The 25,743-nt window shown below is 48.1% G+C and overlaps 1 protein-coding gene across 4 annotated transcripts in view; it reads right to left on the bottom strand.

The window, feature by feature from the left end:
• Nucleotides 1-25,743, bottom strand: part of COL26A1 (collagen type XXVI alpha 1 chain) — a 195,850-nt gene that overhangs the window by 97,668 nt on the left and 72,439 nt on the right. For 3 of the 4 annotated variants that reach the window (XM_034964649.3, XM_034964646.3, XM_034964650.3), the window contains exon 3: nt 13,280-13,383. In XM_034964649.3, coding sequence (XP_034820540.1) covers nt 13,280-13,383 — 104 coding nt within the window. The remainder of the gene's footprint in view (nt 1-13,279; nt 13,384-25,743) is intronic. The other variant, XM_034964647.3, reaches the window with a different exon arrangement.

Genomic DNA, 25,743 nt, shown 5'->3' with positions numbered 1-25,743 from the left:
GTGGTCCCAGCTACTTGGGAGGCTGAGGAAGGAGGATCACTTGAGCCCAGGAGATTGAAGTGAGCTATGATCGCTCCACTGCACTCCAGCCTGGGTGACAGAGCAAGACCCTGTTTCAAAAAATAAAATAAAGTAACATCCCGCAGGTGCAAATGAGACAGTAAGCAGGGCAGAGACCTGGCCGCAGAGGTTGGAGAAGACCCTATAAACAAGGAAACTGAGTCAGGCAGAGCAACCAGTGCTTCCAAGAAGGCTGGCTGAGAAAAGCCAACAGCAAAAGAATGATGTAGACGCAATGAGGCTGTTTTCTTTTCTTTCTTTCTTTTTTTTTTTTCTTCCTGAGATGGAGTCTCTATCACCCAGGCTGGAGTGCAGTGACATGATCTTGGCTTATTGGAACCTCCGCCTCCCGGGTTCAAGCGATTCTCCTGCCTCAGCCTCCTGTGTAGCTGGGATTACAGATGCGTGCCACCATTCCCAGCTAATTTTTGTATTTTTAGTAGAGACAATTTTTCACCATGTTGGCCAGGATGGTCTCGAACTCTTGACCTCGTGATCCACCCACCTCCACCTCCCTAAGTGCTGGGATTACAGGTGTGAGCCACCGCGCCTGGCCTGAGGCTGTTTTCTTAAAGGAGAGAGATGTTGGAGTATCCTTAGGTGCTGATGGGAAAGAGCCGGTGGGGAAGAAAGATGCAATCTACAGAAGAGAGAGGATGCATGGTGAAGTGGGATTCTGAGAAACTTAGACCCAGGGAGCCAGGCCTTGAACCAGAGGAGGATCACCCAGATCTCTACCTCCTGTGAATCTCACAACACCTCAATCGTACCTTTAGCAAAGTCCTTATCTCACAGTATTGGATGATTTGTTCATTCCTCTGGCCCCTGCACACTCTCCACCACACACACACAGCACACCTGGGAGCCCCTGAAGTCCCTTGTTCATCAATGTGATCCAAGCATCCGGCGCCCGGAACGTGCTATGCACTCGGCTCATTTTGATAAATGGTCCTAGTTTGAATGACAGCTATGGAAGGCAAGTCTCAGAAACATCATCAGATTCATGGGGAGTCACTTTCCTAAAGCGATGAGCTCTGCAGATAGACCAGGAGGCTGCAGCCTCTTCTCAGGAGAACCAACTCCTTCTGGCTTTGAACCCTCAGCCATTCAAAACACAGACATGCCCGTACACAGAGCTAGAGTCGGGGCAGAATGGTTAGCATCGCCTTGGACTCAAATCAATCAGCTCCACGCTTGGATGGACTAGCTAAGCCCCTCTGTCCCAGGCCTGCCCTTGCCCATATAGGAGTCCAGGGGATTCATTTCCTGTCCCGGTTGGATTCATTTCCAGCTGGAATACAGAAAAAAAGAGTAAAAATCCCCTACTCAGAATAAACTTATTATCTCCTGATGGTTGAGATGATCAACTTTGTGGTAAATCTCTTCTACAACACCAAGCCAATGTGAGATGGGGCCTTAAAACTCCAGGGTCGTAGGCCAGGTGTGGTGGCTTATGCCTGTAATCCCAGCACTTTGGGAGGCCAAGGTGGGAGGATCATGAGGTCAGGAGATAGAGACCATCCTGGCTAACACGATGAAATCCCGTCTCTACTAAAAATACAAAAAAAAAAAAAAAAAAAATTAGCTGGGTGTGGTGGTGGGCACCTGTAATTCCAGCTACTCAGGAGGCTGAGGCAGGAGAATCGCTTCAGCCCAGGAGGCAGAGGTTGTAGTGAGCATGAGATCGTGCCACTGCACTCCGGCCTGGTGACAGAGCGAGACTCCGTCTCAAAAAACAAACAACAAACAAACAAACAAACAAAAGAACTCTAGGGACAAGGCCACCTTAGGAATTGCAGGAAGGAGCCAGCCCAGAGACTAGCGGCCCTGTCCCTTGTACTGGGACAACTTCGGGTGGGATTTCCCAAGACTGCAAAGGTCCCAGGTAGCTTAGAGTAAAGGGCACCTAATTAGGAACAAAAAGATCCCTGTTCAGCCAGGCACAGTGATTCATGCCTGTAATCCCAGCACTTCGGAAGGCCAAGGTGGGAGGATCGCTTGAGGCCAAGAGTTCAAGACCAATCTAGGCAACATAGTGAAACCTCACTTTACAAAACAAAAATGAAATAAATTAAAAAATTAGCCAGGCATGGTGGCACGCATCTGTAGTCCCAGCTACTCAAGAGGCTGAGGTGGGAGGATTGCTCGAGCCCAGGAGTTCAAGGCTGCAGTGAGCTATGATCGTGCCACTGCACTCCAGGCTGAGCAACAAAGTCAGACCATGTCTCAAAACAAAACAAAACAAAACCCAGGTTTCAGTTCTACACTGGCCACTCCTTAGCTAGATGACTTGGCCAAATCTCTTATTTCCTCTGCGCCTGTTTCTGCATCTACAAAATGGAAACACAACAAACTGAAAACACTTTCTAAACTATAGAGTACCGTTTCTTTTTTTTTTGGAGACAGAGTTTTCACTCACATTGCCCAGGCTGGAGTGCAGTGGTGTGATCTTGGCTCACTTGGCTCACTTAGATCACTCTAACCTCCACCTTCCAGTGATTCTCCTGCCTCAGCCTCCCAAGTAGCTGGGATTACAGGCATGCACCACCACGCCCGGCTAGTTTTTTTGGATTTTTAGTAGAGACGAGGTTTCACCATGTTGGCCAGGCTGGTCTCAAACTCCTGACCTCAGGTGATCCTCCTGCTTCAACCTCTCAAAGTGCTGGAATTACAGGCGTGAGCCACTGTGACGGCCTAAAGTACCATTTCATAGGTGAGGAATACAGACACATTGACATGATATTGGTAAAGGTGATGAAGTCCACTATGCTGCTAGCCAGATTGAAGTAACTGGTAGGACATCTACTGGTGAAATGTGACTTAAGGAATTATCCTTAAAGTATAAATCTAATGAGGCCAAGTGCCGTGGCTAACCCTGTAATCCCAGCACTTCAGAAGGCCGAGCCAGGCAGATTGCTTGAGCTCAGCAGTTTAAGACCAGCCTGGCCAACATGGTTAAACCCCATCTCTACTAAAAATACAAAATTTGCCAGGTGTGCTGGTGGGTGCCTGTAGTCCCAGCTACTTGGGAGGCTGAGGCAGGAGAATCGCTTGAACCCAGGAGGCGGAGGTTGCAATGAGCCGAGATCGTGCCATTGCTCTCCAGCTTGGGCAACAGGGTGAGACTCCATCTCAAAAGAAAAAAAAAAAAAGTTAAGCTATACCACAACCTAGCAAAATGATGGTTATTCATGCAATGGAATAATATCCAGCAACAAATACAAGTAAACTACACATGTATATGTAAAACATGGAAGAATCTCAAAAATGCAAGTGAAACAAACCATACACAAAAGATTATATGCTGTATGGTTCCATTTATATAAAGTTCAAGAATAGTCAAAATTGATCTATGATGACAGAAGTCAGAACAGTGCTTTCTAGTGCAACTGCCTTTGCAAAGATTATGACAGTGAGTGAAATCTGAAATAGCTGACTCCATCTTGCTTCTAACTTCACACGCTGGGGGTCTTTGCTCACTCCTGGGTAGAGGCCAAGCTGAACATGGAAGGAATTTAGCTTATAGTTTAACTTTGAAGCAAGGATGATAATAGTCTCTCCCTAAAATGGATTCCTTCCTTGTTTAGGGGAGGAAACTGCCTTTGAAAGACAATGAAAGGACATGAGATTAGAATTATAGGTGCCTGAATTCTGCTAAAATGTAGACATGGTTTCTATAATCCTTTATGGCACAGGAGACATGAGGCCAGAGGTCATAACATTGATGACTTCCCCAGTTGCTCCTATAGATAACTATGGTAGAACCTAAGATTGGTCTTTTGAGATATTTTTCAGACTTTTGCATGCTGGCAACTGACTGACCCCACCCGGACTCATGACTCATCACTCAACCAGTCCTGTAGCCTTGCACCCAGTGTTGGACTCAGTGCTCAAGGACCGTTTTCCACACCCCTATGATGGCATCCCCAAACAGTAAGCAGCGCCCATTCCCTAGTCCCCTGCCCATTAAACTATCCTTGAAAAACCCTAACCTTCAAGCCTTCAAGGAAACTGATTTGAGTGATAACTCCAGTTCTCCCACGTGGCTGGCATCATGTTAATTAAAATACTTCTTTACTGTAATACCACGGTCTCAGTGAACTGGTTTTGTCTGGGCGGCAGGCAGGAAGAACCCACTGAGCAATTACACTGGGGTAGAGACTTTCTGGGAGCTGATGGAAATGAGTATGCATTTATCAAAACTCATCAAATTGTACATTTAACATCTGTGGGCCTGGCACAGTGGCTTACACCTAAAATCCCAGCACTTTGGGAGGCCGAGGCAGGAGGATAGATTGAAACCAGGAGTTTGAGACCAGCCTGGTCAACATAATAAGACTTGTTTTGTAAACAAGTCTTTACAAAATACATATATATTTTTTTGAGATGGAGTTTTGCTCTTGTTGCCCAGGCTGGAGTGCAATGGCGCGATCTCGGCTCACCGTAACCTCTGCCTCCCAAGTTCAAGAGATTCTCCTGCCTCAGCCTCCCGAGTAGCTGGGATTACAGGCATGTGCCACCACGACCGGCTAATTTTGTATTTTTCATAGAGACGAGGTTTCTCCATGTTGGTAAGGCTGGTCTCGAACTCCCGACCTCAGGTGATCCGCCTCCCAAAGTGCTGGGATTACAGGCGTGAGCCACCGCACCCAGACAGAATTTTTTTTTTTTAATAGCTCAGCATGGTGCACACCTGTAGTCCCAGCTCCTTGGGAGGCTGAGGTAGGAGGATTGCTTGAGCCTGGGAGGTCAAGGTTGCAGTGAGCCATGATCACACCACTGCACCCCAGCCTGGGCAACAGAATGAAACCCTATCTCAAAAAAAGAGAAAATCTGTGCATTTAAGTATGTGTAAATTTTATCTCCATTAAATATATATATATATACTTACAGTAATGTTATTTAAAAATTAGAAACAATTTAAATATCTTACATTATTTAATAAAGTGTGTGTATACTCAAGTTCTACAAACACTCACAATGATATTATAGAAGGCTATCTATTGCCAAAGACAGATGTTCATGATAATTTATATGAGAAGGAAACTTACCAGGCCAGGTGCAGTGGCTCGCACCTGTAATCCCAGAACTTTGGGAGGCCAAGGCAGGCGGATCACCTGAGGTCAGGAGTTCGAGACCAGCCTGGCCAACATGGTAAAACCTCGTCTCTACTAAAAATACAAAACATATTAGCCAGGCCTGGTGGCGTACACCTGCAGTCCCAGCTACTTGGGAGGCTGAGGCAGGAGAATGGTTTGAACCCAGGAGGCGGAGGTTGCAGTGAGCTGAGATCACGCCACTGCACTACAGCTTGGGTGACAGGCTAGGCTCCATCTCAAAAAAAATTAAAAATAATAAAAATAATAAATTAGCTGGGTGTGGTGGCGCACATCTGTAATCCCAGCTACCTGGGAGGCTGAGGCAAGAGAATCGCTTGAGCCTGGGAGGCGGAGGTTGCAGTGAGCTGAGATTGCACCATTGCACTCCAGCCTGGGCTACAAGGTGAAACTCAGTCTCAAAAAAAAAAAAAAAAGAAAAGAAACTTACCAAACAGCATGTACAGTGCAATTAACATGCAAGCACAGAGAAAGATCTGGAGGCTTCTCACCCAAGTGAGAGGTGTAATACTACATGCTTCTATGTTTTCTGCACTAAACATGTAGTTACTTTTGTAATAAGAGAAAACTAGGCTGCCCATGGTGGCTCATGCCTATAATCCCAGCACTTTGGGAGGTCTAGGCAGGTGGATTGCTTGAGCCCAGGAGTTGGAGACCAGCCTGGGCAACATGGTGAAACCCCGTCTCTACAAAGATATACAAAAATTAGCCAGGTGTGGTGGTTCATGCCTGTAGTCCCAGCTACTCGGGAGGCTGAGGTGGGAGGATCACTTGGGCCTGGGAGGCGGAGGTTGCAGTGAGTGGAGATGGTACCACTGCACTCCAGCCTGGGTGACAGAGCAGAACTCTATCTCAAAAAAAAAAAAAAAAAAGATAAAGAAAAAATTTTGTTTTAGATATTTAGTTAGACATAGATCCATAGATACAATTGATGCTGGCCCACAGAAGTTATGCTCTATGAAATCACCATTTACACTACCTTAGTGAATACTGAACCATTGCTTATACGGGAAATACAGGGTTAGGTCCTTTGAGCCTCTGATTTCATGATCATCAACCCATTAATACATAACCTTGTCTTACCTGTGTTTCTGTTTAAAGGCATCTTTTAACATATTTACTGTAGATTCATTAACATTGAACTCACAGCCAACAGCACTATAACTCATGCCTGAACGAGGCTTATCTAACACACTTATTTTCTCCGCAAGGAACATCACAGCTTCTTTGCGCTTAGGGATACCAGAGGGCACTTCAGCGCTATGCCTGGGGGACATTCTAAACAACAAACCACCCCCAAAAAGGCAGAAAGATGCAAAAACTATGGTACTAAACAGACCTTGAAAAGGACACTTGGCCGGGTGTGGTGACTTACCCCTGTAATCCCAGCACTTTGGGAGGCCGAGGTGGGTGGATCATCTGAGGTCAGGAGTTCGAGACCAACCTGACCAACATAGTGAAACCCTGTCTCTACTAAAAATACAAAAATTAGCTGGGTGTGGTGGCGGGCACCTGTAATCCCAGCTACTTGGGAGGCTGAGGCAGGAGAATCACTTGAACCTGGGAGGTTGCAGTGAGCCGAGATCATGCCATTGCACTCCAGTCTGAGCAGCAGAGTGAGACTCCATAACAAAAAAAAAAAAAAAAAAAAGAAAAGAAAAGGAAAAAAAGAAAAGAACAGGACACTTCTTTGCAGTTTGAGAGGGAAACAAGGAGCCAGGGTGTCACCTGGTTTGACCTCAGTAGGAAACATACACGTCTGGTGACTCAAAGTTTTTGCTACTGTGCCCCATATCCATGAATGACCGCTGCAAGTTATTGATTTGGGGGTTACCCATCAATTTTATCAAGGAGGTGAATTCACAAACACGAAATGTGCAATTCATTAAGATGGACCATGTATAGACATATGTAGAAAGGAAAGTATTTCCAAACCTTAGACCTGCACTCCTGGGGTGTCTAGGGAGGGAAACCCCACTGAACCACAGCAAAACCCACTGAACTGCATCTCATGGACCTGCTTGTTTCCAGAGAGGCAGGAATGAGAAGCAAAAGGGAATTAATGGTGCGGGACTCACCACAACCATCTTCGGAATGTGCCCAAGACATGGGCATGGCCTTGATTTAGCCTGCTGTCTTTATTGGTTTATATTCGGGAATGTAAAATCTTTACAAGGGTTTTCAGGAGCCGATCCCAAACTCAGCCCAGGCTCAGACTCCCAGGAATTCTTCAGCTGCCAACTCCCCACTCCTGAGATGTCCAGGACCCTCAGGCACACAGCTAGAAGTCACTTAACCCTAAAACTTTCAGAAGGGGACACGCATCCTGAGCAAGGTGCTTGAAGCCCAGAAGGCTTCTCCACCAGGGAGGGGCTGGCAGAGGTCTGAGGCTGAGAGCATCTTGAGAGGTGCTGGAACTCATCATAATCAGTCCAAGAACTCCAGATGTTTCTGGTGAGTACAGTCACATGCCACATAATGACATTTCAGTCAACAACAGACTGCATATACGAGTGGTCTCATAAAATTTCTTTTCCTTTTTGAGACAGGGTCTCGCTCTGTCAACCAGGCTGGAGTGCAGTGACACTATCTCAGCTCACTGCAACCTCTTCCTCCCGGGTTCAAGTCATTCTCCTGCCTCAGCCTCCTGAGTAGCTGGGGCTACGGGCACGTGCCACCACGCCCGGCTAGTTTTTCTATTTTTAGTAGAGACGGGGTTTTGCCATGTTGGCCAAGCTGGTCTCGAACTCCTGACCTCAAGTGATCCACTGCCTTGGGCTCCCAAAGTGCTGGGATTACAAACGTGAGCCACCACGTCTGCTCCCCCACCCCCATTAAAATTATAATTCTGTATTTTAGACCGGGCACAGTGGCTCACGCCTGTAATCCCAACACTTTGGGAGGCGGAGGCGGGCAGATCACTTGAGGTCAGCTTGGCCAACATGGTGAGACTCCATCTCTACTAAAAATACAATAATTAGCCAGGCATGGTGGCAGATGCCTGTAACCCCAGGTACTTGGGAGGCTAAGACAGGAGAATCCCTTGAACCCAGGAGGCGGAGGTTGCAGTGAGCAGAGATCACACCACTGCACTTCAGTCTGGCTGACAGACAGACTCCATCTCAAAAAAAAAAATTAATAAATAATAATAATATATTTTTACTATACCTTTTCTATGTGTAGATATGTTGATATACACAAATACTTACCATTATATTCCTAATGCCTCCAGAATTCAGCATAGTCACATGCTATACAGGTTTGCAGCCCAGAGCAATAGGCTAGACCATCTAGCCTAGGTGTGTAATAGGCTGGATCATCTAGGTTTCTGTAAGTACATCCTTTGGTGTTCCCATAATGACAAATCTTCCAATGATGCATTTCTCAGAACATAGCCCCATCATTAAGCCACGCATGACTGTATATTGATCAATATCAATGTGGTTTATCGGATAAGAAATTTCTTCTTGAAGGGAAGTGCCAAGCCCTTGAGGGTGGACACCTTTGGAACACTTCACCAGCTCACAGTCACCCCGCTTCACTTCTGCCTCCTCTATTAAGAAAGGTGGGTCCACAGCCCCACATGAACCTACTTGGTGGTGAGGACCTCCCAGTCAGCAGGGACTGTCCTCCCACGGTCCTGCCACCTGCTGCCATGGGCTACTGTGTTTCATCCACTCAGTCTGCAAGAAGAGCTCTGCAAAATGTGGAAATAGGGCAAAAAGCTGAGGCACTAACCTTCCAGAGTCAGGCTACAGCACTATCTCATGAGCCTGCCCACGTGCCGTATGACACCCCAGGAGAATGTCACTTTGAGTTACCGCTCACTATGCATTGCAGCTCAGATTCTGCCAAGTTGGATGTTAACTCATACAAAACTGGTAAAAAGCAAATGATTTTGGCTGTGCGCGGTGGCTCACGCCTGTAATTCCAGCACTTTGGGACGCCGATGGGTGCAGATCACCTGAGGCCGGGAGTTCGAGACCAGCCTGGCCAAAATGGTGAAACCCCATCTCTACTAAAAATACAAAAAACATAGCTGGGTGTGGTGGTGGATGCCCGTAATCCCTGCTACTCAGAAGGCTGAGGTGGGACAATCGCTTGAACCCAGGAGGCTGACGTTGCAGTGAGTGGAAACTGTGCCACTGCACTCCAGCCTGGGCAACAGAGCGAGACTCCGTCAAAAAAAAAAAAAAAAAAAAGAAGCAAATGATTTCTTTTCAGTAGAGACAATAACCACAAAGCTTTTGTCTTTACTACCCCATAGGCTCAACCTTAGTGGTCTTAATTTCAGGTTCGTATTTATATACATATATAAATTATATACTTTACGTATAATATATAATTATGTTACCAGTTCAGCATCCCAAATCAGAAAATCAGAAATCCAAAATGTTCTACTTGGCATTTCCTTTGAGCATCATGTCAGGGCTCAGAAAGTTTCAGATTTTAGAACATTTTGGATTTTGGACTAGGGATACTTAAATTGTATATAATTTATATGTAATATAAATTATAATTTAAATATAACATTATATATAATTTATATAATACATACATTGTTTAAATAGAAATATAATATAAATTATAATACATAATTCACATTATAATACATATCATATATAAATATATCTTTCATATTGTATATATTATATACAATGTATAAATTGTCTACAGTAACATATTTTATATATATTATTGAGATTATATTATTGAGATATATATTACATACATATCTCAATGACTATATTATATATTTCAATTATATGTTATATATTTCAACAATATATAATACATATCATATATTTCAATAATATATATTATATGTTACTGGAATATATATTATTATTAATAATTATTCAATAATATATATCAACAATTATTCAATATTATTCAATATTATATATTATTCAATATATGAATATTTATTCGATAATATTTATTATCAATAATTAATATCTATAATTATTTGAAAATATATATTACTGGAATATATAAATTATTAATAATGCATTCAATATCCATATAGAATTGTATATCATTCTACATTCCATATTCATATAGAATATGGAATTCACATTCATATAGAATATGGAATTCACATTCATATAGAATATGGAATTCACATTCATATAGAATATGGAATATAAATAATTCAATAATTCTATATTATTGAATATAGAATATATATTATTAATATATCACAATGACTATATATTATATATTTCAATAATAATATGTAATACACATATTATATATATACACACACAAAGAATTAATCTTACCCTAAAGGAGGTCTGGCCTTTGCACTTGGCTCGTGGGAGGTATTTGGAAGCCCTTGGAATGTCCAGCTTGGTCACAGTATCTGCCTACCTGGGGACCTTCGACCATGCCACACAGTCTATGCTAACGCGGGCCACATTGGATAGTTTGTGCTAACAATGTCGTTGATGAGGACATCCTTGCACCACCTGGTACCAGCTCAACTTCCAGAGGGGCTAGAATCTGAGTCAGCCATGCAGGCTGGCCATGGTCCATGTAACTAAGCCACAGTAAAATCTCTGGCTCAGATGAGCTTCCCCGGGTGGCAATATTTTGTATATACTGACACATGTCATTGCTGGGAAAGTACGGCTGTCCACAACTCCACTGGGAGGCGACAACTAGAGGTTCCATACATGAAACTCTCCTGTGCCCGGCCTGCCCCATGCGTCTCTTCCCTAGCTCATTTTAATCTGTATCTTTTTTTTTTTTTTTTTTTTGAGACTGAGTCTCGCTCTGTCATCCAGGCTGGAGTACAGAGGCACAATCTAGGCTTATTGCAATCTGTGCCTCCTGGGTTCAAGCGATTCTTCTGCCTCAGCCTCCCAAGTAGCTGGGATTACAGGCACCCACCACTATGCCCGGCTAATTTTTGGGTTTTTAGTAGAGTTGGGGTTTGATCATGTTGGTCAGGCTGGTCTCAAACTCCTGACCTCAAGTGATCCTCCCTCCTCAGCCTCCCAAAGTGCTGGGATTACAGGCATGAGCCACCGCGCCCATCCTAATCTGTATCTTTTTGCTGTAATAAACCATGACCATGAGCATAATAGTTTTTAATACATTCTCTGAGTTCTTCTAGCAAGGTGTCAAACCTAAGGGTGGTCTTGGGGACCCCCAATCTACAAATACATGTGTGTGTGTATACACACATACATCAGTGATCCTCCTACCTCAGCCTCCTGAGTACCTGGGACTACAGGCACATGCCACCTCACCTGGCTAATTTTTGTATATTTTAGTAGAGACAGGGTTTCACCATGTTGCCCAGGTTGGTCTCAAACTCCTGGGCTCAAGCGATCCTCCGGCTTCAGCCTCCTGAAATGCTGGGATTACAGTCATAAGCCACCATTCCCGGCTAACATTGCTGATTTTATTGATCACTGAAACAGGCTCAGGTACTTACTTAAGGGTAAACTAATCACTTCCCTAGCAACTCTCGCCTCCTCGGCCCCTGGCAGGATCTAGATGGCAGGCCTGCTCCATCCTGTTGGGGGGACCAGATGGCTGTGTCCACAGCCGTGGCACTGACCAGAATGGCAGGTCCAAGTCCTGGCATTGAAGGGCTCAGGCCTCCATGAGGGACCTGTGAGCTGTGGTCGTTCAACACCATAGCATTATGCCAGGGCCAGCCCACTGCTCAGAAACCTGGCATCCCCTCACCCCTTCACCTTGGAGGTCCTTCCTGCTCCTCTCCAAAGAAGGGTCCAAGTCAGCCCTGGAACCTCCAACAAGGATAGCCCAGCCTCCCCTGCCAGCATCAGGCACCTCATCAACCAGGACCAGAGGCACCTGTCGGACTCCCTGGCATCCCAGCCTTTTTCCTTCAGCTCTGCTGTGGGCCAGAGGCCCCCTGAAGCAATTGTCAGAGTCTTTCTATTTCTGTCAATTGTGTTATTCTTTGTAACCCAAAGAGCTCTTTAGACAGTTTACACTCAAAGCATATAGATCCTGCTATCAAATCAGTAAGTAACAAGATGACAGAGAAGAGAAGAATTTTGTCAGAAAGCGAAGGTGGGAGACAGCTACTGTTTCCAAATACAAAACTGACCCCTCCAGCCGGGAGAGGTGGTTCACACCTGTAATCCCAGCACTTTGGGAGGCTAAGGTGGGAGGATCGCTTGATCCAAGGAGTTTGAGACAGCCTGAGCAACAATGCAAGACCCGTCTCTAAAAATCACACAAAAAAATAGCTAGGTATGGTGGTGCACACCTACAGTCCCAACTGCACAGGAGGGTGAAGTGGGAGGATCAAGTGAGCCCAGGAGTTCAAGGCTGCAGTGAGCCATGATCATGTCACTCCACTCTAGCCTGGGCAACAGAGTGAGACCTTGTCTCAAAAAAAAAAAAAAGAAAAAGAAGAAAAATCTGACCGCTGAGCCTCAGCCTCCAGACCCATCCAGCCACGCTGGGGAACAAGGTGGGCTGCAAACTTGTTCATTAGGCAGGACTCAATTTCCCTGGCCAGCAGTGAAGGGGGATTTGCTCTGTCTGCCACTGCTGGCCCACCTAAGTGCTGTTATGTGACCCTCTCAGGCTCCAGAGCTAGGCTGAGCCCAGGCCCCCGGGCTAAACACCAACAGGGCAGAAAGGCAGAAAGCAGCTGGGTGAACGTCTATCTGCAGCTACCGGTCAGCTTCTCTGTCTCAGTCTACAAAATACGTGGCCTCAAGGCTGGTGGGACCTCATCCGCATTTGCTCAGAGCCCAGATATCCAACTCTGCCTGCCCCAGGGGTTCTGGGTGCATCGGAGCCAAAAGTGGAAGAAACCGGCTAGAAATCAAATCCCTTCCCCTGGCACCAGTGCTGTTTTTGGCTTCTGTATTCCACTACCCAACCAGTGCAAACTGGGACCTGCCTCGGTGCCCACGGTCAGGGCGGGCAGCTTCATCCTGGTTTGGCCAGGCCGATACAGAACATTTGCTTCAGAGGTGATTGGGAAAAGGAAAGGATTTCAAGCTACGGAGGAAAGGAAAGCTGCTTGCAGGAGGAGGCCAGAGAAGGGAGAAACGCCAGCCTGGCCCATGCCTGGCCCCCTGCAGCCCAAGTGCCTGCCAACTTACCCTCATCACAGTTGCTCCCGGTGAAGCCAGGGCAGCATCTCCACTCCAGCGCCGTCACCGTGCGGTAGGACACTCTGTAGGTGGGTCTGATCAGAGTCCTGTAACTAACACACAGACAGCGTCAGGGGGGCATGAGCTCCCACCCACCCACCTCCAGACCCCACTGCTGCAAAGATGGGCCAGGCTGTTTTGCCCAGCCAGGGCTCCAGGAGGCCCCCATGGCGTGGAAACCACTGCCGGGGTCCGTGTTCACTGGCTGTGCAAATGCCTTTGCAAAAATCATAACGGAGGAAGTTATGACAACGAAAGAGATCAGACCTAACTGACTCCATCTTGCTTCTAACTTTAGGCTGTCCTCCTTCATTCCTGGGAGTAGGCCGAACTAATCTTGGGAAGAAATTTAGTTTATGGTTTGACTCTGAAACAAAATTGATAATATCTCTTTCCCAAAAAGACCCCCTTCTTACCTGGGTACCAGTCTGCCTTTGTAGGACTAATAAATTAGCTACAGGATTAGAAATTATGGTTTACGGGGTCATGCAGCCTATGGCTGCAAGAGTCTGAACCTCCCCAAATTGCTCCTGGAGATAACATCGCCATTATAAAACCTAAGATCAGTGCTTGAGATATTTTGTAGACCCTGTCCTCGATGGATCAGCTGATACCACCCAGACCTGTAATCTGGCTTGAGCAGTGCTATGATCCCATCCAGAAACAGAAGACAGCAAGAAAACCTCACTTTGACCCCCTATGATTCCATCTCCAACCTGACCAGTCACCACTCCCCAACTTCCGAGCCTCTACCCACCAAATTGTCTTTAAAAACTCCATCCTGAATGCTCAGGAGACTGATTTGAGTGATAAAAACCTCCAGTCTCCCATACAGCCGGCTCTGTGTAAATTACTCTTTCTCTCTCTGTCTCTTTTTTTTTTTTTTTTAGTAGAGACAGAGTCTCACTCTGTTGCCCAGGCTGTAGTGCAGTGGCGCGATCTGGGCTCACTGCAACCTCTGCCTCCCAGGTTCAAGCGATTCTCCTGCCTCAGCCTCCAGAGTAGCTGAGATTATAGGTGTGTGCCACCAGGCCCAGCTAATTTTTGTATTTTTGGTAGAGACAGGGTTTCACCATGTTTGTGAGGCTGCTCTTGAACTCCTGGCCTCAAGTGATCCACCCACCTCAGCCTTCCAAAGTGCTGCGATTACAGGAGCAAGCCATGGCACCCGGCCATCTTTCTCTATTGCAATTCCCCTGTCTTGATAAATCAGCTGGGTCTAAGCAGCAGGCAAGGTGAACCCCTTGGGCAGTGACAGCTGTGTGACCCTGCACAAGTCGCCATCCCTCTCTGTATCAGCTGTGATCTAAACGTGGATGGAACTGGAGGCTGTTATCTTACATGAACCACCCAGGCACAGAAAGACAAATACCATATGTTCTCTAAGAGGGAGGTAAACAATGTGTACACAATGGAGACACGGAAGGGGAGTGGGTAGGTAATGAATGCAATGTATGTGATAGGGTTTGGATATTTGTCCAAACTCCAGATCTCAGGTTGAAATGTAATTCCCAGCATTAGGTGAAGCCTGGTGGGAGGTGATTAGATCAGGGGACAGACCTCTCATGAATGGTCTAGCACCATCCCCTTGGTGATAAGTGGGTTCTGGCTCTCAGTTCACGTGACATCTGGTTATTTAAAATGGCGTGGCGCCTCCCCCATCACTGTCTTTTTTTTTTTTTTGAGACGGAGTCTTGCTCTGTCATCAGGCTGGAATTCAGTGGCGCGATCTCGGCTCACTGCAACCTCCGCCTCCCAGATTCAAGCGATTCTCCTGCCTCAGCCTCCCAAGTAGCTGGGATTACAGGCACATGCCACCACTCTCAGCTAATTTTTGTACTTTTAGTAGAGACAGGGTTTCACCTTGTTGGCCAGGATGCTCTTGATCTCCTGACCTCATGATCCGCCCACCTCGGCCTCCCAAAGCGCTGGGATTACAGACATGGGCCACCGCGCCTGGTGCCCCCTCACTCTCTTAATCCCAATTTGCCTTCAGCCGTGAATGAAAGTTTCCAGAGACCTCCCCAGAAGCCAAGGAGATGCCGGCACCATGCTTGTAAACCTGCAGAACTGTGAGCCAAATTAAACTTTTCTTTATAAATTACCCAGTCTCCGGTATTTCTTTATAGCAACGCAAGAACAGTCTAATACAGTACATTATGTGGGTGATGGATTTCCTAAGAGCCCTGACTTCACCACTGTGCAATATATCGGTTGCACTTGTAACCCATAAATTTAAACAAACAAAAAATAATAGTAAACATAAAGTCCCTGGCCAGGCATGGTGGCTCACGCCTGTAATCCCAGCACTTTGGGAGGCCGAGGTGGGTGAATCATCTGAGGTCAGGAGTTCGAGACCAGCCTGGCCAACATGGTGAAACCCTGTCTCTACTAAAAATACAAAAATTAGCCAGGCATGATGGCGGGCACCTGTAGTCCCAGCTACTCAGGAGGCTGAGGCAGAATAGCTTGAACCTGGGAGGTGGAGGTTGCAGTGAGCCGAGATCATGCCACTGCACTCCAGCTTGTGTGAAAGAGTGAGACTCCATCTCAAAAAAAATAAACAAACAAAATAAAATAAAAAAAAAAATAAAGTCCCCTCTAGCTCTGCCATTGTACAACTCTCCAAGTGTGGCCACCTGTGAGGGGAAAGTGTCCTGAACACCGAACACTGACCAAGATGATAAAGAAAGAAAAGGGGCCAGGCACGGTGGCTCACACGTGTAATTCCAGCACTTTGGGAGGCCAAGGTGGGCGGATCACCTGAGGTCGGGAGTTCAAGACCAGCCTGCCCAACATGGAGAAACCTCATCTCTACTAAAAATACAAAAATTAGCTGGGTGTGGTGGCGCATGCCTGCAATCCCAGCTACTTGGGAGGTTGACGCAGGAGAATCATTTGAACCCAGGAGGCGGAGTTGCGGTGAGTGGAGATCACGCCACTGCACTCCAGACTGGGCAACAAGAGTGAAACTCTGTCTCAAAAAAAAAAAAAGAAGAAAGGAAGGAAAGGAAGGAAGAAAGAAATTAGCAGGACCTGCAAAATTTTCAACTATCATCTACTCTGACCTTTTTCCCAATTATAATTTCTTTTGGTTGATTCACCAACAATAAACCCAAAGTGGGTTTATTGAACACCCACTTTGTGCTATATTGCAGTCATAGATTTATAAAACTGTGTCATCATCCTGAGAAGAGCGAGACACTTCAATGAAGAAAACTTGGCATACACGGCCAGGAGTAGGGGTTACACCTGTAGTCCTAGCACTTTGGGAGGCCGAGGCAGGAGGATTGCTTGAAGTCAGAAGTTCGAGACCAGCCTGGGCAATATACCAAGATGCTGTTTCTACAAAAAATAAAAATAAAAAAATTAGCCCGGCATAGTTGTGCACACCTGTAGTCCCAGCTACTTGGGAGGCTGAGGTGGGAGGGTCACTGGAGCCCAGGAGTTTTGAGGCTACAGTGAGCCATGATCGAACCACTGCACTTAGCCTGGGCAACAGAGCAAGACCCTGTCTCTAAAAAAAAAAAAAAAGAAAGAAAAGAAAAAGGAAAAGAAAAAACTTGGAATACAGTAGTGGGACTCTTGCAGGAATTAAAAAAAAAATTCTTGCAAAATGCTGTGAATCCCATCGTAAAGTTTCACACTCCCACAGTTTCGAAATTTTTCTTACACATAAGTTGGATGCTTTTTTGTCACACTCCAAGAATTGCAAATATAAAATGCATGACCAAATTTCATAAGGGAGACACATTCAGCTTTTATTATTCACTTTACGTGCATTGTCATAACTGCTGCTTGATCAAGTTTGCACAATGTCCCCCTGAAGACAAAACTACATAACTTCACAAAATTTAAATCTGCTGACATCGAGCAACTTAATCAGTGAATGAAACAATCATGAATTAATTGGTAGCAGCAGGCGCGACGTTTGGAGACGCACTGTTGACAGGAAAACACACGAGTGGAGAACTGGATTTCAGAAGTACAGCTCTGAATCTGAAAAATCCTGTTATGCTCATTTCTTTTTTAAAAAAGCAAAAACCTGCACTCGTGTTTCATAAACATTCCAGCAAACCAGCTTCCCCCTGGAGATCTGGGGGTGGCGTGGTTGTGTGCAGCTGGGACAGGAGGTAGGAGATGACCAGGAGAGGTGCCCACAGCTGTGAGCCGGAGAGCAAAGCCCCCAGCTTTTGGGAGCAACTGGGCAACCCAGTGCAGGGTGGGGGGTTGGAAAGAGGTGGCAGAGCCTTAGTTCCAAGGTCACCCCTCCTTACAGCAAGTGACTCTGGATGCGATGATGAGTACAAATACACTATTTTCACAATAAACACACACTCACATACATGCACACACATTCACATACCCATGTGAGCACACACGTGCCCTCACACACTCTCACACCTTCACACGCTTGCACAAACTTACTTGCAAGCTCTCACAAACTAACACATACGCACACCCTCAGTCACACACTCATTTGCTCTCACACTCGTGTGCACACTCGTGCTTGCACATTCGCACAAACACACTCGTGCACACTTCCACACACGCACTCTCACACAAACACGCGCTCAGCACCCTCAGACTCACTCATGCACACTCACAGTCACACACTTGTACACAATTATGTACACACACATGCACCTTCTCACACGCTTGGATAAACACACACTCAGCCTCACACTAACACACTAAACACGCTCACATACCTGAGGACTAAACTCTGACCGTTTTCTTCTCTTGCCCAGATTCCTATCTAAGGAGCCTGGGGAGTCACGCCTTTCAAACCACAAAGCCTCATCACACGGGTTCTATTTTAACCCTATATGATGTGGCTGGCTTTCCAACCAGGCTCTAGCATAACATCGCATGGCAGATAAGGAAGGAAATCAACATATTTCAACCCCAAATATGTTTCTATGCCATATCTTTTGTTCTGTTTTTAGACAGAGTCTGCTGCAGCAGGGGAATTCCTTGAACCCGGGAGGCGGAGGTTGCAGTGAGCCGAGATCGTGCCACTGCACTCCAGTCTGGGTGACAGAGCAAGACTCTGTCTCAAAAAAAAAAAAAAAAAGAAAGACCTAGAAAAACAGAAAGGGCTCACAACCCTCTTGCTGCCGCAGATCTGCCAGCCGAAAGCAGGCCCAGCTTGGACGGAGGAGAAGCTTTTGTTTAGATTAAAAATGGCAGTTTTAAAATTAATTCCTGAAATGGTCTTCCGACTACGAGAGACCAGAAAAACTACAGAGTCCACCCAGGGCCCGGGGCAGGCGCAAGGGCCAAGCTGCTATTGTTTGCACCCTGCTGAGCACAGCTGATGCCAAAAAATCAGGTCCCTCCCTTAACCTCTGCACGATGGGATCAATGGAGCCCTGGGCTCAGGAGTGCAAGCCTGGCATTTGGGCTCTGTCCCTAATTCACTATACAATATTGCACAGGTACCTAAACCTCTCTGAGCCTGTTTCCTGGTCTGTATGATGAGGATACCAGGGAGACCAGGATGCCTGGTGTAAGGCTGTGAGTGCAGGAGGGGTGCATGGATGCTGGGTTTGCAAAATACAGACCTGACCTCATTCCTCCCAACCCACACCCTTCGGCCGCCCTCACTGTCATCAGGAGAGAGTCCGGGCTGCTGAGCCAAATGTGCTGGCCCTCCTCCACCTCACACAGACACCTCTGGCCCTCACCCACCAGGCGGGAGCCCTCCAGATGCACCAGACACTCTCACTTCAATCCACACTTGGAATGATGAAGATGGTCATGAGAACAATAAAAGTAGGTATGATAGGCCGGGCACGGTGGCTCATGCCTGTAATCCCAACACTTTGGGAGGCTGAGGCAGGTGGATCATTTGAGGCCAGGAGTTCGAGACCAGCCTGGCCAACATGGTGAAACCCCATCTCTACTAAAAACACACACACAAAAAATAGCCGGGCATGGTGGTGGGCGCCTGTAATCCCAGCTACTCAGGAAGCTGAGGCACAAGAATCACTTGAACCTGGGAGGCACAGATAGAAGTGAGCTGAGATTGCACCACTGCACTCCAGTCTGGGTGACAGAGGGAGACTCTGTCTTAAAAAATATATAAATATAATAGTAGCTTCAATTGCAGACTCACAGTGTACTGAGTGGTTTACATAAGCTGACTGAGAACAACAGAGGTCATTATTCCCAGTTTACAGACAAGGAAACTGAGGCACAAAGAGGTTAAGCAACTTTGTCAAGGTGGTGGAACTGGGATCTGAACCCAGGCAGAATTGGTTCCAGAGCCCAGTAATACTAATTTGTGTTCATTCAGTACAGGCGAAGGTTTTCCCTCTCATCTACACACAGGGACTGATCTCGGGCCCCTGATTCAGAAACTGAGCTCATCCCTCTGGAGATGCTCTTTTCTTTTTTCTTTTTCTTTCTTTTTTTTTTTTTTTTTTTTTTTTTTGAGACGCAGTCTCTCTCTGTCGCCAGGCTGGAGTGCAGTGGCGCAATCGTGGCTCACTGCAACCTCTGTGTCCCGGGTTCAAGCAATTCTCCTGCCTCAGCCTCCCAAGTAGCTGCAATTACAGGAGTAATTTTGTATTTTTAACCTAATTTTAGCTAATTTGGGTATTTTTTGTAGAGACAGGGTTTCACCATGTTGGCCAGGCTGGCCTCGAACTCCTGACCTCAGGTGATCTGCCCGTCTTGGCCTCCCAAAGTGCTGGGATTACAGGCATGAGCCACCGCTCCTGGCCACAGTCTTTCTTGGCCCCTCATTCTGAATTCCATGGGCTTGGCCTGGCCCATGCCACTCTGGAACCTGATGGCTGCCAAGTCCAGGCGTGGGGCACACCAGTAGGTGGCACTGCGTCACCATCCCAACCGGCCAAGACTCAGCTTGGTAGCCCCCCTGAGTCTCACCTGAATGCCCAAGACAGGTTCCACATTTGTGGCCCATTTCCCCAGTCTTGGAAAAACACCCGAGGGAGGCTGGCCTCCTGTCCCCATGAAGAATTGCCAGCCCCTGCCACTAGGGTCCAGTTGGGCAAACTTTCTTTTTTTGTTGTTTTTGTTTTTGTTTTGAGACAGAGTCTCGCTCTGTTGCCCCGGCTGGAGTGTAGTGACACGATCTCAGCTCCCTGCAGCCTTCACCTCCCGGGTTCAAGCGATTCTCCTGCCTCAGCCTCCTGAGTAGCTGGGATTACAGGCGCACACCACCACACCTGGCTAATTTTTGTATTTTCAGTAGAAATGGGGTTTCACCATGTTGGCCAGGCTGGTCTTGAACTCCTGACCTCAGGTGATCTGCCCGCTTTGACCTCCCAAAGTGCTGGGATTACAGGCGTGAGCCACTGCCCCTGGCCTAGGCAAACTTTCTAAAATGCAGATCCAGTTTAGGGACTGCCCTCCCTCAAAAACAGGGTGTACATATTTTATTTAATCTCTGTCAGCCTTGAGGCTGCACACAGTTGAGGACACCAGGCTCCAAGAGGGAACTCATCTTCCTCAAGGCTCCCTGCAGAGTCCCCAGCCACATGGTAGTGTCAACTTTGCTGCTTGGTGGGAACATTAAGGGCCAATAACAAGGTCCCGGCCAGGTGCCACACAGCCCTGGAGCGGGGTGTTGTCCCTCCTACCCCTAAGACTTTAACAACTCTTAGATTTTGGAGGCAAAAACAAGATTGGCCTCCGATGCCTGGATTCTCCCCAAGGTGGAGCGGCCCATCTATCCATGACTTCCAGTGGTCACCAAGTCCACTCTATGGCCCACGGGCTCTGCCTGCTTTGATCTGGTGTCCCCCCTGGCCTCGCGGGTGACTTTGTTTTCCAGCCACACTGGTCTTCTCACAAATCTCCAGCATACCAGTTTCCTTACCTCTTTTTTTTTTTTTTCAGACGGAGTCTCACCCTGTCGCCCAGGCTGGAGTGCAGTGGCACGATCTCGGCTCACTGCAACCTCCGCCTCCTGGGTTCAAGTGATTCTCCTGCCTGAGCCTCTCGAGTAGCTGGGATTACAGGTGCGCACCACCACTCCTGGCTAATTTTTGTATTTTTAGTAGCGACGGGGTTTCACCCTATTGCCCTCTTAGGGGCTGGTCTTTCTTGCTCTCTCTCTCTTTCTGTCTCTCTCTAGGTCACCTCCTCCAGGAAGCCTTTCTAAGGCCTCCCACCACATCTGCCCAGCACCCAGGAGGTACATATCACTATCAATCGACTGACTAGGGATCTGGCTCTCCTGGGTCTGTTGGCACCCCTTCAGGATGCAGAGCTGAGGCTTTTCCTGGGTATTACATTCAGCCTGGTGTGGGTCCAAACAAACCCCAAGGTGGGGTGGTCCTCCTAGAGTCTGTCTGCCAAAACCACCAGACTCCAGGAATGAGCTGAAGGTGGGCGAGCCCCTCACTGGTCCCTGGAAAATGTTCTATATGCCCATTTTAAGGATGGCAAAATCAGCTCAGGAAAGAAAGGGGGCTGGGCGCTGTGGCTCACGCCTGTAATCCCAGCAATTTGGGAGGCCCAGACGGGTGGATCGTCTTGGAGTTCGAGACCAGCCTGACCAACATGGTGAAACCCCATCTCTACTAAAAATCTCTACTAAAAATACAAAAATTAGCCAGGCGTGGTTGTGCACGCCTGTGATCCCAGCTACTCGGGAGGCTGAGGCAGGAGAATTGCTTGAACCCGAGAGGCGGAAGTTACAGTGAGCTGAGATCACACCACTGCACTCCAGCCTGGACCGCAAGATTGAGACTGTCTTAAAAAAATACAAAAAGAAAAGAAAGGGGAACTTAAGGGGGCTGTAGCCACTGAATGCCTGCGTACTCGGCCCACTCACACCTGAGAGTATTACTGTCCCATTTTATGGATGAAAACACTGAGTCCACCAGAGACTGTGCGGCAGGTAGGTGCAGAGCTGGACTTGGTCCACACCATCAGAAAGTGGAGGAGCCAGCCCTGAACCTTCACCCCACCCTTGACTGCATATACCCCATCTTTCCACATATACCCATCTGCCTCCCTCCCTCTCTGGTTCTCCCAAGTGATGCTTTTTTGTTGTTTGTTTTTACTGTTGTTTATTTTTTTTTGAGACGGAGTCTCGCTCTGTTGCCCAGGCTGGAGTGCAATGGCACAATCTCGGCTCACTGCAGCCTCCACCTTCCAGGTTTAAGTGATTCTCCTGCCTCAGTCTCCCGAGTAGCTAGGATTACAGGCATGCACCACCACGCCTGGCTAATTTTGTATTTTTAGTAGATATGGGGTTTCTCCATGTTGGTTAGCCTGGTCTCCAACTCCCGACCTCAGGTGATCCGCCCGCCTCGGCTTCCCAGACTGTTAGGATTACAGGCATGAGCCACCTCGCCCAGCTCCAAGTGACGTTTTTAAAGCAGAAATGTCCTTGAACCTCTCCTAGCTTTTCTTCAATCTCAGGACAAGGCCAGGCACAGTGGCTCATGCCTGTAATCCCAACACTTCGGGAGGCCAAGGCAGGAGGATCACCTGAAGCCAGGAGTTCAAGACCAACCTGAGCAACATAGCAAGACCCCCATTTCTACCAAAAATTTAAAAATTAGCCAGGTATAGTGGTGCATGCCCGTAGTCCCCATGTACTTGGGAGGCTGAGGTGGGAAGATTGCTTGAGTCCAGGAGTTTTAGACCAACCTGAGAAACATAGCCAGACCCCGTCTCTTAAAAAAAAAAAAAATTAGTGGGGTGTAGTGGCACGTGCCTGTAGTTTCAGCTATTTGGGAGGCTAAGGCAGGGGGATCACTTGAGTCCAGGAGTTTGAGGTTGCAGCGAGCTGTGAATGTACCACTGCACTCCAGCCTGGGCAACAGAGTGAAGCCCTGTCTCTTAAAAGAAAAAAAATCTTAGGACAATACCCAAATCCTAAGCCTAACCTTGTGGACTTCTGCCATCTGGCGACTGTATACCTTGGCCATCCCTCCTCCTCTCCTTGGCCACCAGCTCCTCCCCGCCCCCATTCAGAACTCCGCCCGATTCAGAATTCCGCCAGCATTCAGAACTCCGCCCCCATTCGGAACTCCGCCCCCCATTCGGAACTCCGCCCCCATTCAGGACTCCACTGGCCCTGTGTGCATGTGCTCTGTCGCTGCCCAAGTCATGTAGCCTCCCAGAGCTCAGTGAAAGTGCTGCCTCCTCTTAGAAGCCCACCCTGACTAGCCCACACTCGGTCCCTTCCACCCTACAGCAAGCTGGGCCTCTTCAATCTACACCCTCAAAGTACCCAGACTTCTCTTCTAAGCACTTATGATTGTACACCCATGTATGTAATTATTTGTCTGACATCCCTCTCTTCCACGGAGCCACTGGCTACACCGCCTGCCTAGCTTAGGGCGAGGCACATCGTCTGCACCCAGTGAAGACTGGTGGAAAGAACGAAGCATTCAACGAACAGGGTGCCTGGATGCAGTCTCAGTCTGGGAGTGGCTCAAGCCTGTAATCCCAGCACTTTGGGAGGTCAAGGCGGGCAGATCACCTGAGGTCAGGAATTCGAGACCAGCCTGGCCAACATGGTGAAACCATCACAACTGAAAATACAAAAATTAGCCAGGCATGGTTGTGCACACCTGGAATCCCAGCTACGCAGGGGGCTGAGGCAGGAGAATCGCTTGAAATCAGGAGGTGGAGGTTGCAGTGAGCAGAGATTGTGCCACTGCGCTCCAGCCTGGGGGACAGAGTGAGACTCTGTCTCAAAAAAATAAAATAAAATGCTGGTGGGGAGGGCTCCCCGGAGAAATGAGGTCCCCATCACTGGAGGTGAGTAAGCAGAGGTCTTGGCTCTCTGGTCTCCAAAGTGGATGTGGCCCAAAGCGTCACGAAGTCCTGCCTCGGGTGCGGGGGGACATTGCACCATCCAGGGATTGCCTGCTCAGAACGACTCTGCCAGCCCAGAACCTTGCCTGGGGGAGCCAGGTGCCCCTCCCTCACTGGGCACGTACCCCTTCTCAGCCTCCATGCCTGTCCGCCCCCGACTCCTCCCCTTGCCTCCACTTCCTCACTAGGAACCCCCACAAGGGGAGAAACAGACTGGGAGGTTCCGAGTCAGGCTGGAGACTCAACAGGAAACGAGAGTGGAGGTTTCAGAGCGGGAGGCAGGAGATTATTAATCTCTTGATTAATAGCTGCGGGCCAGCGGGGAGGGGAAAGGGGCTTCCCACTGCATTTCTGAGGCCTCCAGCCTCCCCAGAATCCAAGCTAGACGTTCCCAAGTGCCAGACGAATGGACAGTGGGCCCAGTGGGCAGGGTCTTCTGCCAAACCTCACCTCACCCTCTGGCCCAGGGTCACAGTCCACCTGGGGGCGGTGCGGGGTGATGCAGTGGATGCAGCCCAGACAGGCCCCCACTGCTTGGGGTGGGCAGCCATGGTGAGCTTCTCAACCCAAACAGTCCCGCTAAGGAGGAGAGGCAGGGAAGAAAGAGCATGTTTTAAGAAAGCACTTCAATCCAGGACTTTGTGTTGCCTTGCGGGCATCCGTCCTGAACAGCAGGCGACCCAACCAGAGGGGGGAGGCTGGGGGGCAGGGGGCCGTCTGGCAGAGGGGAATGAAGGAGGCAGACGAAGCCCCGGAGAGTTCCGGCAAATCCCTCTGCTCAGCACATCTGGAAAAGGTTGGCTCTAATGCCATCAAAGGACTCCGAGGGGCCTGGGAGACAGCCAAGGGCAGGGGAAGCCCGGCCGAAGAAAACTTAACCCCCTGAGTCCCTGGGACTTGTCCTTCTAAGTCTATCAGGCCCCAGAGCCCCAGCCCGTCCCAGCCAGCAGCCAACCAAGGGGTTTAGGAGGGGACTAGGGTGGTGTCAGTGACACCCAATGTCCGTGACGCCCAATGTCCCCACTGCAATGAACAGAGCCCAGCCGGGGCTGTGATCCACTCCAGAGGAAGGTGGGGGGGTTCTATTTCCCAGGATGGGAAACTGAGGCACGGAGGAGGGAAGCATGGTTTGTCTGTCTGCCTTTGAGTCCCCGACCCTGGCAATAAAGTCACCCAGTCCAGTCCAGTCTCCCAGCCAGCAGGGAGGGGATTGGCCCAGGGTGTCTGCCTCCAGCCAGGGGCTTCCTCCAGGGGCGACTACATGGCCTGAACAGCTGTCTTCTTTTTTTTTTTTTTGAGATAGAGTCTCGCTGTGGCCCAGGCTGGAGTGCAGTGGCACAATCTCAGCTCACTGCAACCTCTGCCTCCCGGGTTTGAGCACGTCTTCTGTCTCAGCCTCCTGAGTAGCTAGGAGCAACCGCCATCACACCTGGCTAATTTTTGTATTTCTAGTAGAGACGGGGTTTCACTATGTTGGCCAGGCTGGTCTCGAACTCCTGATCTCAGGTGATCTGCCTGCCTCAGCCTCCCAAAGTGCTAGGATTACAGGCGTGAGCCACCATGCCTGACCCCGAACAGAGCTCTTTCCTCCTCACCAGCAT

The sequence above is a fragment of the Pan paniscus genome, chromosome 6 (assembly GCF_029289425.2).
Source record: "Pan paniscus chromosome 6, NHGRI_mPanPan1-v2.0_pri, whole genome shotgun sequence".
Lineage (NCBI taxonomy): Eukaryota > Metazoa > Chordata > Mammalia > Primates > Hominidae > Pan > Pan paniscus.
The sequence above is the reverse complement of the archived record's forward strand: the minus strand, read 5'-3'. Positions and strand labels throughout refer to the sequence as shown.